General features: G+C 38.9%; 2 protein-coding genes and 1 long non-coding RNA gene across 4 annotated transcripts in view; 2 read left to right on the plus strand and 1 right to left on the minus strand.

Annotated features, from left to right (window-relative positions):
* Positions 1 to 7394, plus strand: part of ZFP91 (ZFP91 zinc finger protein, atypical E3 ubiquitin ligase) — a 30926-nt gene extending 23532 nt beyond the window's left edge. For both annotated transcript variants that reach the window (XM_084771764.1, XM_084771763.1), the window contains exons 10-11: positions 6163 to 6262; positions 6773 to 7394. In XM_084771764.1, coding sequence (XP_084627890.1) covers positions 6163 to 6262; positions 6773 to 7283 — 611 coding nt within the window. In that variant the 3' untranslated portion in view covers positions 7284 to 7394. The remainder of the gene's footprint in view (positions 1 to 6162; positions 6263 to 6772) is intronic.
* LOC311591968 lies at positions 376 to 6811 on the minus strand. Its single transcript, XR_014777260.1, has 2 exons — positions 6713 to 6811; positions 376 to 4471 (listed from the first exon to the last, which is right to left on the minus strand). It is a non-coding gene; the product is annotated as an uncharacterized lncRNA (long non-coding RNA).
* A 3222-nt stretch (positions 7395 to 10616) lies between the features above and the next one.
* CNTF (ciliary neurotrophic factor) lies at positions 10617 to 13801 on the plus strand. Its single transcript, XM_084771805.1, has 2 exons — positions 10617 to 12101; positions 12878 to 13801. The coding sequence occupies exons 1-2, from the start codon at positions 11988 to 11990 to the stop codon at positions 13364 to 13366; spliced, it is 603 nt and encodes a 200-aa protein (XP_084627931.1). The 5' UTR covers positions 10617 to 11987; the 3' UTR covers positions 13367 to 13801.
* Positions 13802 to 17719: the final 3918 nt, after the last annotated feature.

Genomic DNA, 17719 nt, shown 5'->3' on the forward strand with positions numbered 1-17719 from the left:
AGGGTCCTGGCTGGCCTGAAACTCTGGAGACCAGGCTGGCCTCAAGCTCCCAACAAACAGTCCTGCCACTGTGTCCAAGTATTGGGATTGACAGTCATTGATTTTTTTAGTCTTAAAATAACCTTGTTGGGGATAAAGCTCTTGGCCGAGAGATCAGATACCCTAGGACCCACCACCCCTGTTGGCTGCCTGCAATCCTAGCTCTTAGGAAGCAAAGACAGCATCTCTAGGACAATCTGGCTGGCTAGCTGGAATCAGTACTCTGGAAGCAGTCCTGCCTCAAGGAGTGAGGTGGAGAATGATCCCAAAAAGACAGCTGACTTCAGCCTCAGTCCTTCTGATGCACCATACACATGCAAAATTAAATTTTTAAACAAACAAACATGAATATTACAAAGTATGGTCAGCTAAAGCTTTAGAATTTCTATTCTTTGACTTCTGAGAATTTATTTTTTAATGGTAGTATTGGTCTTTTACTTAGTATACAGTCTGTGTCAACTGTGAACTTACATACAGGCATGCTAGTCTGTCTACTCAATACCACTAAGTTGTGTCTTATACCTAAGAAACCAGTTTAGCAGAATTAAGCAGTTTATCAATGTTCACCTAGTTAAACTAACAGAATTTTGCTGCAAATGAAAATTAGTAAGAAAGCCTAAACAATAAAAGAGGAGGTTTGCTTTAATTTATGCTTAGCTATTAAATAGCTTCAGATGGTAATATGTGTGGAGATCATAAAATCTAGTTACTGAACTTGTTTGCTAATTTCTATAGAAATAACCTAGACACAGAAGCTGATTAACGTTAAGTCTGAAATAGGCTCAAGTTTTACTCATTTATAGCCACTGACAATCTGAACGAAATTCTGCTTTAAACTTGAGTTGCCTGTTAAGGGTATGTAATCCTAATTGGACATGTCTCACACTCAATAATTATATATATTCTCTTCTCAGTCTTGGGCACTATGAATAAAAATTTCCCTTGAAAAAATATGTCCTTCCCCTAGCTTTTAATGTGATGTGCATACCTTCACTTAGGCAAGTTAACTTTTCACTTTTTCTTAACTATAATTTATAGATACCAATATGACAGATTGATGAAATGAGATAACATGTGTTCCTATATATAGAACTTACAAAATACCGGGATATGAACTCTTGGGCCTTAATTTCTCCAGTCTACAACCATTTCTTCATACTTTATCTCTGAGAGGAGGAGATGCTAGATTGCTCCCTAAATGCATGCTACCTTTTTGTTCTCCCTCTGTGGTTTTGTCCCACTGAAAATCTTTCTGACAGCCAACTAAACATCACAAATTTACTATGAGAAACTTTTTTTTTCTTTCAAGACAGGGTTTGTCTGTGTAGCCTTGGCTGTCCTGGACTTACTTTGTAGACCAGGCTGGCCTCGAACTCAAAGCAATCCACCTACCTCTGCCTCCCAAGTGTAGGATTAAAGGCGTGCGCCACCACCGCCTGGCAAGAAACTTAAAAATGCACTCTGGTTCAAATATTTATATTTGGTTAATATAATTTCAGAATGTTATCCTTCACTTTGGAAATTAATACGTGCAGATTCCCTTTGGTTTTTTGTTGTCTTTGTTTTTCCTTTTGTTTAAATTGCATTACAGCCAGATCCCAGACCCCTCAGACCTCTCCTCCCAGTCCCATCCTCACTTCTCCTATTCCTCCCTCTCCTTTTTTTTTTTTTTTTCTGAGAAAGGGAGGCCCCCAAGGAATATCAGCCCACCTAGCCACCTCAAGTCACACAGAACTAGGCACATCCACCCCCACTGAGCCCTAACAAGGCAGCCCAGCTAAGGAGAAGGAAGTGGATCTCTTTTATAAATGTAGCTTAGCTACATTTGCTGTGTTCCATTGAAGCTAAAATACTGAAAGCTGGCTGTCAAGAAGACTTTCAGTGGGACATCTGCATAATGCTATTGTTCCAGCATTAGGACTGTATTTTCAGACCTTGTACAATGTACAACACAAACGGGCATCATTTGGGTTTTTGCTAGCCCTTCCTCATATGTGATGATTTGGCATATTCATTAAAAAGATCTCCAGAGTAATTGCTATGTATGTTCAAACTTGAAGAAAAGCATAGCTCATCCCTCAGCCTCCTGAGTGAAGCCACTTACCATGTCTAGCTGGTCACATTTGATTTTAAAGCTATTTGGGAAGGAGTATTGGATTAAGATAGATGTTGTTAGCAACTTAACTTACACACACAGAGACACACACACATGATTTTTACTGTGATGGCATCAAGTAGTTTTAAATAGAATAGACAGTATAGTTATTAATTCAACAAATTATTCAGTATATCTCTTTGTCCTTTGGTTCCCTAGCCAACAAGTAGAAACAGTACAAGGATCTTTAATGTCATTGATTCCACACTATGCCAGATTCATTTAAGTTCTGGGAAATTTGGAATGAGGGAGTTAAAATGGAATGAGGAGATATTTGAATGGTGCAGAAGATGCAGGGTAACAAATAAGATAAAGAAATATAAATGGCATTTGTATATGTTTGAAATATTATCTGTATATCATTTAACCTGAAACAGTGTCTTTACTGTTTTAGATATAAATCAGCTTGTTCTAAGAGAAAAAATATTTTTTATTTGGGCTTTTTAAATGTTAGGTTGTTTTTTAATGTGAACATCTTCCACTATCTGAAAAAGACATTTTAAAAAATAAAATGCATGGAAAATGCACTTAGCATGTGTCCCAGCTATTGTTATGTTGTTGTAAGGAGACACCGAGGCCAGTGCAACTCTGACTAAAGGAAAACATGTAATTGGAAGATTGCTTACAGTTTCAGAGTATTAGTTTGTTATCATCCTAGGGCTCGTGAGGACAGGCATGCATGGTGCTGGAGAAGTAGCTCAGAGTTTAAATCTGGTCCTTAAGTTGCAGTCAGAAAGAGAGACTGCTTGGCTTGGGCTTCTGAAACCTCTAAGTCCACCTGCAGGAGCGACATCTTCTCCAGCAACATTTTCACCAACTGTGAGCCAAACATCCTAATATATGAACCTATGGGGGCAAATCTCATTCAAACTACTACAAAATCCTGACCAATTTATCCAATATCTAGAATGTAGGTAAAATTGGGATTGAAGTTCTTGTTTCTTTATTTATACCTTTCTTTTGAGACAGGGTTTACTTGGTAGCCATAGCTGACCTAGAACTCACACTGCAGACCAAGCTAGTCTCAGAGTGACCTGGCTAACACTTCCTAAATGCTAGGCCTAGCCTGTTTACTCCATTTGGATGCTGACATCTGAAGATTTGGAGCTAAGAGCCACAAGTGATAGAGAATGAGAAGGTCTTTGTGCATATAGGTGTCTCCACTCAGTATATTTTCTAGTTCCATCCATGTTCTTGCAAACTTCATGATTTCATTTTTCTTCACAGCTAAATAGAACATTGTATATATGTGCCGTATTTACATTACTTATTCATCATTTGGAAGACATTTAGTTTGTTTCCATTTCCTAACTACCGTAGAGCAGCGTTGAACATGACTGAGCAAGTGCCTGTGGAGTAGGATGTCAACTCCTTTGGGCATATGTCTACGACTGGAATAGCTGATTCATATGTCAGACTTATGTTTTCTTTTGAGGATTCTCTACAAAGTCTGTTCAGATCCATAGCCCAATTTTTAAATGGATTTTGTTGTTGTTCTTGATTCTTTGGCTTTGTGTGTGTGTTCTTTATATATTGTAGATAATAATCCTTTGTCAAATGTATAGTCTTACATAGGTTCTTTCCTACTTTCCTCAATTATTTTCTTAGCTGTATAAAAGATTTTTGATTTTTATGAGACTTGGTAATTGTTGGTTCCTGACTCAGAAAGTCCTTTCCTACACTTCTATCTTATGTTCTCTTCCATCACTTTCAAAGTTTCATGATTCAGATTGAGGTCTTATTACTAAATTTTATAATAAAATAAATATAATTCAATAATTTGTAATTAAAGTGTCTTATTGCTATAATGAACACCATGACCCAAAAGAACTTGAAGATGAAAGAATTTATTTTGCTTGCACTTCTACGTCATGGTATATCAAAGGAAATCAGGGCAGAAATTAAAGAGGATGTTGTAGCAAATGAACATGGTTTATCAGCATGCTTTTGAACAAAAGAGAGGGGGAGGGTGGTAATGGAAGGATACAAGTGAAGAGTAACAATCAGGATGTAATGTGAATAAATTTTAAAAATGATTTTTTTTTTTTTTAAAGAAAAGAAAATGTACCTCAAGCCATCAAGCCATTCTACTGGGGGACATTTTCTCAGTTGAAGTTCCTCTTTCAAAATCACTGTACCTTATGTTACGTTTGCTTAATACTAGACAGAATGTCAGGTGGCTGTAGTTACGTGTGTGTTATCTCTTGAAATGTGGAATGTTAATTCTTTCAGCATTCTTCCTTTTTGTTTAGGATTGCTTTGGCCATCTCGGATCGTCTAGGGTTATGTAAAGAACAGAATATTGTGAGCATTTTCATTCAGATTGTGCTACATCTATAAATGTCTCTTGGTAAAACAGTTGTTTTCATAATACTCTAATCCATACTTGGGAGGTCTTTACATTTTCTAGTGCATTCCTCTATCTTTAATCAGAGACTTAGTTTTCATTGCTGAGGTCGTTTACCTCTATTTTTAGGTTTATTCCTACATACTTTAATTTCCGTAAGGGTGCTGTGACTGAGACTGTCCATGATCTCTTTCTTTGATTTATAGAAAGGCTACTGTAAGTTTTTGGTTTTGATTTTTGGTGGTGGTTTAGGTTTTTTGGTTTTGTTTCTTAATCTTACAGCTTTACAGAAATTATTCATCATTTCTAGAAGTTTTATGGTGAAATTTTGGGGATCTTTCTTATACATAATATTGTATCATCTTTAGATAGGGCATATTTGACCTTTATCCCTACTTGTATACTTTTCATTTTCTTCTCTCGTCCTCTGGTTTCAAGCACTATTGAAAAGAAGTGAGGATAGTGGGTAGCCCTGTCTTTCCTGATATTTATTGATAGATTGGCTTGTTGGTTTATTTTGGTGAGGGAACTTAGAATTATCGAGATGAAATAATGCCTTTCTCTAGTTACTTGTCTGTTACTTGGTCACAACAATAAAAAATGATGTAACTTAAACCTGTGAGATATACATCCTTAACGGAGACCTCTAAAATATATTTTTATTAATTCTTAGAGAATTTCATAACAACATATCTTGATGCTACTCCTCCCTTGAACTCCTGCCAGATCCTCACACCCCTGGTATCCTCTGGGTTTTTTGTTTTTTTGTTTTTTTAGAATAGACTATCTCACAGTAGCTATCTTAGCCCTCTCTCTGTCTCTTAAAATCTTTTTGTGATACTTCCTGATTTTGTGCAATTGTTTTTATTTCTTTTTCTTTAATACAATGGTTCTCAACTTTCCTACTGCACTTCCTCATGTAATGATGCCCAACCATAAGATTATTTTTGTTGCTAATTCATAATTGTAATTTTACTACTGTTAGGAATAATGCAAATATCTGGTATGCAACCCTTGTGAAAGGGATGTTTGACACACAACCCTCAAGGGGGTCGTAGCCCACAGGTTGAAACAGCCTGACACTTTAGTTTTTTATGATAAAAAGCATTTTGGATTTGTCAAAGACTTCTGCGTGTCTATTAAGATGATCTTGTGGTAATTTGTTTGTTTTTAAGCCCATTTGCTGTTAACTTACATTACAGGGATATTGAATCATCCTGTATCTCTGGGGTAAAACCAACTTGATCATGATGGGTTTCCTTTTGGTATATGTCTGTATTGAGTTTGCTAGTATTTTATTGATAATTTTTACATCTATGTACGTCAGGGATAGTAGCCTAGCCTGTTTTCTTTTTTAGTTGTACTAGGTACTAGAGTAATACTGGCTTCTAGAGTTTTTTGTGTTTTTTTTTTTTTTAAGCTTACTTTTATGCTACTGAATGTATGGACTAAAAATGAAAAAAAAATTGGTGTTAAATTTAGCTTTCTCAAAATATTTCCTCACTATAAAGAGTGTTGTATGCTGTAGACTGAATGCCAGAAGACTGGTTGACCTGCAGACTGCAGAAAGTACTTAGAAGGTGTCTTAATGGACCATTAACAACATTACTTTAATTCTTAGATCAGAGGGATTATATCTGTGAATATTGTGCTCGGGCCTTCAAGAGTTCTCACAATCTGGCAGTACACCGGATGATTCACACGGGCGAGAAGCCGTTGCAGTGAGTATTTACTTACTAGTCAACATCTGGGTAGAAGTGCTTTTTTTTTTTTCTTTTTCTTTTTCTTTTTTTTTCAGTTAGAGATATGTCCCTTGTAAACATTTCAGTAGTCACTGCTACTTACTTTTACTAATTTAAAGAGTGGATATTCATTGGTGAGCTCTTGGTTACGTTTTCTTTGCTTTACTGTTTTTTGTTTGTTTGTTTTTGTTTTTTAATATATATTTATTTATTGGAGAATTTATTCTTTCGTAACCACTTCCCACCTAACCCAACCCAACCTCGTTTTTTAAATAAACCATTTTGTGCTGCCTTTGTACTTGAGTGTAGGACCACTCACTAGTGGATGGTGCTTGTTTTACTGCTTCTTAAACTTTTTTTTAGTTAGATTTCTAATGATTTTCTAGTCTTTCATAAATATTTTGTATATGTAAGTTTTTCAGTTCTCACCTTGCCCTTGATTTAAGAGTTCTCTGCCTGATTATTCATTTCCTTTTGGATTTCCTTTAGATGTGAGATCTGTGGGTTTACTTGTCGACAGAAGGCATCCCTTAATTGGCACATGAAGAAACATGATGCAGACTCCTTCTACCAGTTTTCTTGCAATATCTGTGGCAAAAAATTTGAGAAGAAGGACAGTGTAGTGGCACACAAAGCAAAAAGCCACCCTGAGGTGCTGATTGCAGAAGCTCTGGCAGCCAATGCGGGCGCCCTCATCACCAGCACAGATATCTTGGGCACTAACCCAGAGCCCCTGACACAACCTGCAGATGCTCAGGGGCTTCCTCTTCTTCCTGAGCCCTTGGGAAACTCAACATCTGGAGAGTGCCTGCTGCTGGAAGCCGAAGGAATGTCGAAATCATATTGCAGTGGGACAGAACGGGTGAGCCTTATGGCTGACGGCAAGATCTTTGTAGGAAGTGGCAGCAGTGGGGGCACTGAAGGGCTGGTCATGAACTCGGATATACTCGGTGCTACCACAGAGGTTCTGATTGAAGATACAGACTCTACTGGACCTTAGTGCAAAGGAAGACTTTGGGCACTGGGACAGTGCAGACTTTGTATTTAAAAGATAAAAAGGACAAAAAAAAATTTAAAGCATTTAAAAACCTAGTAAAATAACTGAAGGGCCTGCTCTTTGCATTGTGGATCATAGCGCACACCACACCCACAAACATACACACACACACACACACACGCACACACAAACACACACACCATCCCCTTTCCCTGAACTCCGCTCCCTTGTCCTTAAAACATTGATGTTGCCTTTATCAGAAAGGTCAACGAAAAAGCAGTAGCATACTTGGTTCCAGCCAGCAGCAGACTTCCTGCTCATTGGTAGATCTCCTTTTCCCAACCTATAACTTTGATGTGCTCTGGATCAGCTTTTAACTCATAATAGTGTATTACTATCATCTAAATCTTTTCTCCACTACTACTGCCCTGTGGCTCTGGCTTCTCCCCATTGCAACAACCAATACTTACCCTCAAATATTATATAATTCTATTTTCTGGAGGCTGGCAGCTTGACTTGGCACTTTAGGGCCCCTTAACAGGATGCTGTTAAAACAGCATGAATCTCGCACCCCTCTTCTTCCATTACTCACTGGGTTTGGAGAAGGAAGAATACATGGGGACCACCTCCCTCCCCATCAGTGGATCCCAGCACCTCAGTCTCCCCTCCCAAACCTCCATATGGCTCTTAATGGTGCTCACTTGCTTGGAAGCAGGCTCCCAAGAGAGAGGGGACTGCCCTCTAATACAGTCTTTGTGGCTGTAAGACGGGCTATATGTCAGTGATAAAAGTCCCAGGCTAATGGCAGAAATTTGCACTTTGAACATGTGTGTTTTTGTGTTGTGGAACCTGAGATTCCTTATTTATTAATGGAAAGTCTGATTTGGGGGGAGGGTCTTTGTTGCTATGTTTTGTGGGGCTGGGAGAGTAGCTTATTCTGACATGGGATCCTTCCTACAAGAGGTACTTTGAAGGCAAGGCTTAGAGTTAAAGAAGCACAGCCAGCCTCTAAAATCAGAGTTCTCTAGTGGCCTTTAAAGAAAGCTGGTCCTCAGCACTTGACAGAATCACTACAGTAGCCTAGTGCTTTTTTTGGAAGCCTTAGGGAAGGTTTATAGGTTTGTGGTAACTAGTGTGCTCTTTCGAGTTTTTAAGAGCATTAAGATAGAAGAATTTTGAGGGGATGAGGTCAAGGTCTGAATCACATAAAAGATTTTCTTCTGTGAATTTCTCTTTTTGTCCTTACCATTTCTTTGCATATATCTCCCTGGTGGCCTAACTCCAACTCCTTGTTTTGATTTTGGTTTTTGTTTTGTCATTGGTCGTTCCAGCTCTCCATTAGTGGAAGAACAAACCCTGTCATTCATGAAGGAACAAAATCTAAGAGTCCTACCTAGAGTTTTGGTTAAGAGTAAACTGTTCTGTTTTATTTCTTCTTTAGAAGTGACAAAGTCAATAGACAAAAGTGAAAATCTGTATGATGATGTTTTTGCTTTCCCCAAATTATCTTTTTTCTTTGCAGTAGGAGTTGTTAATGCATTGTGGATTGTTTATTACTGTCTGTCAATGGGAGATGCAGATTGTGTTTTTACATGCTTATACCGCTCAGAAGACTAAAACCCTAATTCACCTAACTTTTTGAAAATTAGAAGTGTAGTTCCTCCCAGTGTACTTCAGAATCTGCCACTGAAGACCTGGCCAATTGTCAGAAATGTAAGAGTCTGACTGAGAACAAAACAGGGAACAGCTTGTTTTTCACAAACACTAAAACTGTGGAGTTTATCAAATTCTCTCTGCTTAATTTTTTCCCAAAAATGAGAGTAACAAAATGTCATCTGTGAAAGACGCTTACTGTACGCCCACTTATGTCAGTATTTGGGATGCCAGGGAGGAAGACACCTACAGGAACCATCTTAAACACATTATTGTTCCTCTAGAGTGTTGCAGACTTTGCCACCCCTCCCATGTGAGGAGATTGAAGGCATGATAACAGGCTTTCCTGCCCCACAGAGCTTGCAGTTAGCATTGGGTATATTTGAAAATACTGTAAGAGTAATTATAAATGGCTCTGCAACAAAGTTGTTCCTCTTAATACTGTTTCTCAGCTATTACCTGTATCCTTTGTTTTTCATATTTAGACAGTCTCCATAAATTTCACTAAGAGTGGTTACTAATCAGATAGAACCACCCACAGAAAAGCAAACTGCATTGTAAACAGCTTTTCTTTCTGGGATGGGGAAAAAAGATGTTCTTTTTTTGTACCTCATTCCCCTCCTTACGAAAGCAACTAGTTCTAATAATTAGAAACTTCTGTCCTCTCATTGGGGGTGGAGTGGACTGTAAAAGGGGCTGGGTCATCTTCATAGCTACCATTTGCTGACAATAAATTATTGTAGCAGTTTGCAATAAATTTTAAGATATTTTTAATGAACTTTATATTTTTCCTTTTGAGAACAAGTACTAGCATAGTCTATACGAGCAAACTAAGCCCCATCCCCATTTCCTTTTTTCCCATGCCACTCATTTAGTTGTCCTGTCAAGGAGTCCTTTTAATCTTGAAAGTCAATATTTCATACTCATATTTTGTTATCTTTTAAGTAACTAGTCATATTGTCATCTTCAGTTGACAGTTCTAAATTTTATGGATATAGTTAAGACAATTACTCACAACTTGTGATAATTTCTGGGACTTAATGCATCCTAACTTGGATTGCTAGCATATTTTGCATAATTAGATAGACCCTAACACATTTTACAAGGTTTAGTCAGACACTGGCTGGGAGTCCTGGGGATGAGCAAAGAAAACATCAGCATAGAGCACTTGGACCTCCCTTGTACCTGTTTGGAGGAAGAACATGAACTATACCACCAACTTAAGTGAGGTCTTACAGCCTTCCTGCAGGACCAGTTTCCTACCTGTATTTCTATCAATTTTCCAGCATACTCAAGAAAACCAGAAAATTGTAAAGGGGCAATTATATTTCCTAAAATCTCTTGCCTGTCAAAATGTGCAGGACCCTTTTCCTGTGATGAGAGATAGGTGGTTACTTGATCTAGGTTTAAAAGTTACATGTAAAAAAAAATATAATAAAAGGGATACTTTGCTTTTAAAATCCTGTTTCCTCTTAATCTAGGTAATTATATTCAAACTATGTAAAGACAAAAATAAAAGTTGTCTTCCTGGAAGCAACTGGTCGGTCTTGGTTGTACCCAGTTAGTCATCCTAGGGTAAAACAGTTGATGCTGCTAAATGAGGAAAACAGATGCCCCCTGGGTAGGCTTTTGTATGCTGCTATTTGCTCTTTGTTGAGAGTTGGGAAGTGGAATGCTCAGATGCCTTGTAGCTCTGTGTTTGGCAGACTCCAAATGGTGTTGCATTTGGTGACCAGGGCATGCTAAGGATACTGTGAAGTACAGTTTACTCTGATAATGGCAAAACATTGGTTGCATTTAGCAATCTATGTCAAGTTCTAACTTTTAAAAAAAGAAAAAACAGACTAACATTGGTACAAGTTCTGTGGCTGCCATCTCTCATTTATCATTCACCTATGTCAGTTTGCTCCTGAAATGGCAAGTTTTGAACTTCTTGGCAACATCTATGATATGAAATAGGGACAGTCACTGACCTATTTGGGGTTGAAAGTTATTAACAATCACCCAGTTAGTACCATAGAATGACAGATCTGTAAGTACTTTTTAACTCTTTTGTCTTCATTTCAAAGCCTTGTTCATTCCCTTGTTAAGCATGGAGTATGATTGGGACAGGGAAGAAAAATAAGCATGTTGTCACTTGAGTAAAACTGCCTGAGAAATGTTACGAAGTTAGGGTTGGGTGTTTTCCTTTGGGAGAGAACAGGCCTAAACAGTTTCTTCCACATCCTGTAGCTACTAGGAAGGCACCATGGTTGAGATTAGAGATACTCCTTTAGCTAATTTTAAACAAGTCTAAACTTTACAAAGGATGGGAATGGAAAGATGCTGCAAAGGACCTGTATCACAGTCTTTGCCTCTTGCACAAAACAGGAGCTGCCTAAAGAAACTAAAGTCAGTGGGAGGTGGGGAAATAACCCAAAGACCAGTGAACAAACATTAATCTAGTTGACTTGATTAGTTTATTTGATAGACATTTCTTATATCAAGTGAGAAAACTATTATCCCCAAAGAATACAAGTATTTAGCCCAGAATTACTGAAGAATCAAATGAAGTTTAAATATGTAGCACAATATCTGACCCATTTAATAAATGGCACCTATCTCCATAACCCTACACTTTGCCAGGCTATAAAAAATTTAAATATAATGAGCATAGAAAGCAGAATAATAAAGTCAAGTTACACGTGTAAATAACAGACTACATTAGGCAGGGGTGGGTGTCATGAGGATTAGTGTGATAGTGACCTTGTTGCTAAGTACAAAAGCAAAACAATGACATAAAAACAAGTGCTAAGTACTGAGTGGAGGAGAGAGATGGAGGCAGACACTGGAAAAAAAGACCGATTAAAAGGGCTCTTTGATTCCACAGGCACAAAATCCACAGCCAGGAATTTGCTGCCACCTCTGAGTCAGGCAGGGGGTGGGGATGGGGGTGCACAATCCCATTAGAGAATGCCCAGTGGATTTAGTCTGTGGGAGTCACATTTCTTACTTGGACCAGTGAAGACAGAAGCAAACCAGCTCACTTGTTTGCTGGGACAGTTGATTTAGGGGATGGCTTTCTCAGAGCAGTCACCTCTGACCCTTCACCGCCGGGACCTCTGCAGCCGCTCTATCTGGCTAGCAAGGAAGATTCGTTCAGACCTGACTGCCCTTATGGAATCTTATGTAAGTTGACTATTTTGCTGCTGTTGTCTGTTCCAACCTCATAACCAGTTATGAAACCCGTAGTCTTAATGGTCATTCATATATTCAACACCTAAAATTTGGCATCAGCTTACTACCTTCCTTCAGGCTGTTTAAGAGACAGGTCCCTCCTTAAGTGAGAAGATGTGTTATTTGAATGTCTTTTACCTGAATCTTGCCAGGGTAGACAGGCTTTGTACGTTTTGGTTCTTCATAGAATTTGTGAGATGTAGGAATAAAAGGGTTATAAGATTAGGAAGAGCCATAAAGAAATGTATTATTTTCCTCTATAGTATAAGCTACCTACTTTTTAATATGCTACATGTGACTAAATAGATATGTCAACAAGATTCCCTAGAATATTCACTAGAGTCTTATAAAAATAACAAATTAACCATACTGTTCTGGACTTTATCATGAAGGGCCTCCATCTAAAGGTCTGGTTACACTCCAGGCCTCAGATAAAGTTCTCTAAGAATCTATAACTTTTTTAAAGCTTTGCCAGATATGAGACTAATGGTTACCATTTCCAAGCCAGGTCCTACTCTAAAGGATGGATTCCACCTTGAGAGTGGACACTGGAGATAGGGAAATTCAGGCAGTGCTGTAGGGTCATGGCTCCCCAAATGAAGGGTTTCCATCCTAGATACTTTCTTTACAATGTGGACCACTGACTGTGGAAGTGAAGATTATATTTGTGGTTGAAGAGAAGAGTTCACATGATAATAGAACATATGTTTTGCTATATCCTTGGTCAGGTAAAGCATCAGGGCCTAAATAAAAATATCAACCTGGACTCTGTGGATGGTGTTCCAGTGGCAAGCACTGATCGCTGGAGTGAGATGACTGAGGCAGAGCGACTCAAAGAGAACCTCCAGGCTTACCGTACCTTCCATGGGATGTTGACTAAGCTTTTAGAAGACCAGAGAATTCATTTCACCCCAACTGAAGGTGACTTCCATCAAGCAATACATACTCTTCTGCTCCAAGTTTCAGCCTTTGCCTACCAGCTAGAGGAGTTAATGGTGCTTCTGGAACATAAGATCCCTGAACGTGAGGCTGATGGGACACCTGTGGCTGTTGGAGATGGTGGCCTCTTCGAAAAGAAGCTGTGGGGCTTGAAAGTCCTTCAGGAGCTTTCACAGTGGACTGTGAGGTCTATCCATGACCTCCGTGTCATTTCTTCTCATCAGATGGGACTCTCAACACATGAGAGCCGTTACGGGGCCAAGGACAAGCAAATGTAGCAGTTAGCCCTTCCCTCTGTCTCTTTCTGTCCTCATGGGATATTGGTAGTTCCTCTGGGCCCTCATTTTCTCGGTATCAATTTTTGAAAACCTTAGGCCACAGGCGTTTTCATCGAGTAGAGTTGACCTACATATGAACAGATACACAGGGTTATTCTGGATGTGTGCATATGTGTACACATGGGTCTTTTTAGGGGGAGGTTGTTTTGTTTTGCGTTGGAGGTGTAATAGAAGAGACACAAGGGCACTATCCTTCCACCTTAGTGCTTTTAGCCTTTCTGATACTACATAACCTTTCCAGGCATTTTAACAGCCTTTATAGGCAGAAGAAAAATTGTAACTAGTTCTGGTTGACTTCCGAAGAGACAAACATATTGGAAGTCCTAGGCTAACAGCATTCAAACTACCCTAATAAAAATAACATTGCTGTGCTGAGGCAGTGTGCCATAGGCTTTGTATATTCTGTATAACTATATCATTCTCTCAAGAGTTAGAAGGTGTGTCTTGCAATCTATCCCTATAACCCTCGCTACACATCCTCAGGAGTCAGCAGCATCCTGCCATGTTAAAGGAAGGATTTGTTGCTGGCACCTAGCAAAGAACAGCAGCTACACATCTTCAGATTATATCTGAGAAAAAAAATGCTTTCATACTTGAAAGCTAAGGCTGTGCAGTAACGGCCTGGCTTAATGATGACTAGTGTACTCAGATATTGCGTTAACGTCGGTTTATAACAAGCTAACAGACAAGTCATACAGGTAATGTGGCCAGATGCTCGTGGACAGTGGATGAAGTGCTACTCAGGTTAAAGAGTCACAGGACTCCATCACCTTACATTCTCTGGGCTTAGTCATGAGGGGAGGATGAGGCCTGGTTGGTCCCCACGGAGAATGCCAGAAATTCTTAAACACAGGAAAGCTGCTTTTATTGTTCTTGTGAGAACCACATGGCATGGAAGGATACATTCCTGGGGAAGGTCATTTGCAGTAAGGCCTGTGCATTAGTGCTGCATTGTGAATCCACAGTTTATTAGTATTATTTGTTTTTATCTTTAAAACCCAAGAGGGCTTGCATTGAGGACCCAAGTCTGATCATTACATCTTGCTTTGTGTATGAACCATGAGTCAGGAGGGCTAACTTCCCTAAATTACATGAGGTGGGATGTGTGACTCCTCTTGTATCCTTTCCTATAGGGGGTTCCCTACAGGCCAGAACTCCAGGTATGTAGCAGGATTCAGCCAAGCACTGAGGAAACTTGGGGGGAAGGCAGACCCTACTTCCTGCCATGTTTGTGAAAATACAGTTGTATATGTAATCCACCAAAACTAGGGTGGATTATAAAGAATTGAAAGAGATCAGTTAAAGCACAAGTGTGCTTCCCAGGTTGCACACCGACCTCAAAGAGGGAAGCACAGAGTTGGCTCCTGAAAATAATTTAGACAGCAGTAACCATCTCTAAAGAAACACCATGAAAGGCCTATTTTATTTTATTCCATTTGTTATTTTTAGTATAGATACTTAATTTCTTGTTAAATTTAGAAATGAATATTTCATTCATGCTTATTTTACATTCTGTTTGCAGCATTTTCCGTTTAATAGGTGAATATTAACAAGGTTTGTGTTTGAAGAAGAAGGGTGTGACTATAATTTTGTTATGAGGAGTAACAGATTACAAACTGTCTACTTCGTGAATGCCTCCTTTTTGAGGTTTTTGTCACACATATGACATATTGCAGGATTTTCAGGAACCAATGAATCTGGCTTACTTTATTCAGTTATGTATGAAGAAGTATGTATATAAATTTCAAGTAGAAAGAGACCAGGAAAAAAGCACAAATATTGAATGAGAAGAGACAGGATCGCTGAGTCCTGGAGCTCACAGAAACAGTGAGTCCTGAACACCTTGCCGTATTGTGTTGCCAGTTTAAAATATGTCTCACAGCAATGTGTAAAAACCCTTCAGAAAATGGGGGGGGGGGGGAACAGTGTAGTTGGGGAGATGTTTCGGTAGGTAAGAGAATTTGAACCCAAAAACCATCTAAGCTGGATGTGATGGTACCATTAATGCCAGCACTCAGGAAGCAGAGCCTGGAAGACCTCTGTTCTAGGTCAGCCAGCCCCAGCTCCAGCGAGGGATGGGGGGTATGTGTGTCATAGGTGTATCTTAACAATACAGGTAATAATACTGTGGACACACATAGTTCGGCTCTTTTCATAGCTCATATAACACTGATCTTTCTGGGCTTGGGAGGGGTGAGTTTCAGTGTTGGACAGGAACCCGTGCCTCACATAGTAAGCAAGCACTCTACACTGAACCCCAGACCCATCATTTGAAAGTGTATAGTTTTTAAGGATTCACAACATCAATGAGATTTTTCTTTAGCTTTTATTCCTTTATATCATATTCTACATAGTAAGAGCTATAAATCCAGTTCTTCAGCTATTTTTCCTTTCATTATTTATTTAATCACTTTGCAGCCTGATCCCAGCCCCCTCCACCCTCCCTCACATTCCCCTCCACCTCTATACCATATGTATGTATGTATGTATGTATGTACGTATGTATGTATGTATGTACATACGTATTTATGTATGTATGTATATTCTACCCCAGAGCCTCCCAAAAAAAGCCCTCTCGGAAGAGGGAAAATTTGTTTCCCTGAATGGCATGCATGAGGCCCCTAACAAGTTCTCAAGATGATGATTTGAAAAACACAAATTAGCACAAACCTGAGGCCAAGAATGGAATAAAATCAGCTTTAAGATACAGGGAATTGAGGAAAGTTATTATTTTAATAAAACATGCAGAGTATAAAAATCATAGGACTGGTATTGCTGTTGTTTCAAGCTGCTGTGGAAGAAAGCCAGTGAATGAATGAATGACACTGTTGGGACCTTTGCCCAGAGGAAAAATACCTGAAAAGTGGTTTTAAATGACTTCTGATAATGTGTCCTGGGATCCTCACTGGATACCAGAGCATCAGCGTATTTATTACTTTATTAAGAGGTAAACTAGGGACACATAGAAAGCAGACTTCCACCAAAATGAGGAAAGGGAAGGGGAGGGGGGCTGAGACATCAATTGATTGTGGTATGAGTGATACCATGTGGTTTTGGAACAGGAAATTCCTTAAAGAGAATGGTTTGGCCTCTCAACTTCAAGCTTCATGGTCAAATAGAAATCCTCTGAAAGCTAGTGCATTCAAAAGTGAAAAGCAGCTTTTAAAAAAAAGTCTCACCACAAAAGCTTTTAAGGAATTCTGATGATCACGGATAAAAACAAACAAAAAAAACAAACAAACAAAAATTGAATGTTGGGTGTTTAAAATGAATATCCATGTTCTTGAGATTCTTAACAAAAGAATATTTCTTGGATCCATCTATTTTGGGCACAAAAGATGCAAGAATGGCTAACAATAGAGTTCTCAGCAAGACCACAAGTTGCTTCTTTTATTTATGTGTCTTTGGATGAACAAGGGGAATTTCAAGTGATTTCAACACTAGATGAAATGTAATCCTCAGCCAGGGCCAGGCTCGATCAAGCATGCTGGGTAAATCTCCATGATGCCAGGCCACTGGGCAAAAGTCCCAGGGACAGACAGCCTAAAAAAGGCTGAGTGCACCCACATCACCAGACCAAATGCTTCTGCAACTCTGAATATGTAGTTCAGTCACTTAGACTGTAATTGAAGAAGGTTTAGTTTAATTTCACATATTTTATTCCCAGTCAAACCTTCAGCTGAGAAAGATCTCGACGAGTCCATTCCTGGTTATTTAAGAGGTAGGAATTAAGTTGTGACAAACCACATAGGTGAAAATAAAATTGCTGAGTTTGTGGTTCTGACTGCATGTTGAGGTAGTGGGAAAGAGAACAATGCATTTACTTAGCATATTAGACAACCTGACACTATTTTGTGCTATTTAATCCTTTGAGATATTACCTTCTTTCACAGATGAGGAAAATGACAATGGGCATTAATTTGTTCAGATTTATTCCTCTAGCATATGACAGGGCTGAAGTTTTCATTCTGATCTCAAAACTGTCTTCCACACCCATACCACAAGAGACCTGGTGACCAAGATCATCTGATTCTGAAAATCCCCCTCCTCCTGTACAGTTCACTCTCTTTGGATAAAACCAGTATCAACTTGTCCCAAAGGGTAACAAAGCCAGTTTAAGTTCCCAACCTGGGACAAGTCACTTTTTCTGAGTTCCTCACTTATGAAATGGAAATGATGACAAATACCTGACCTCACAGGTTGTTACACAGTTCAGACAAACTATCTGTAGGTACTTGTAAATGACATGTGAGCTTCAAGTGTATTTAATAACTCAAGTAGCTTAGGTTCAAA

The sequence above is a fragment of the Acomys minous genome, assembly GCF_964271855.1.
Source record: "Acomys minous genome assembly, chromosome: 2".
Lineage (NCBI taxonomy): Eukaryota > Metazoa > Chordata > Mammalia > Rodentia > Muridae > Acomys > Acomys minous.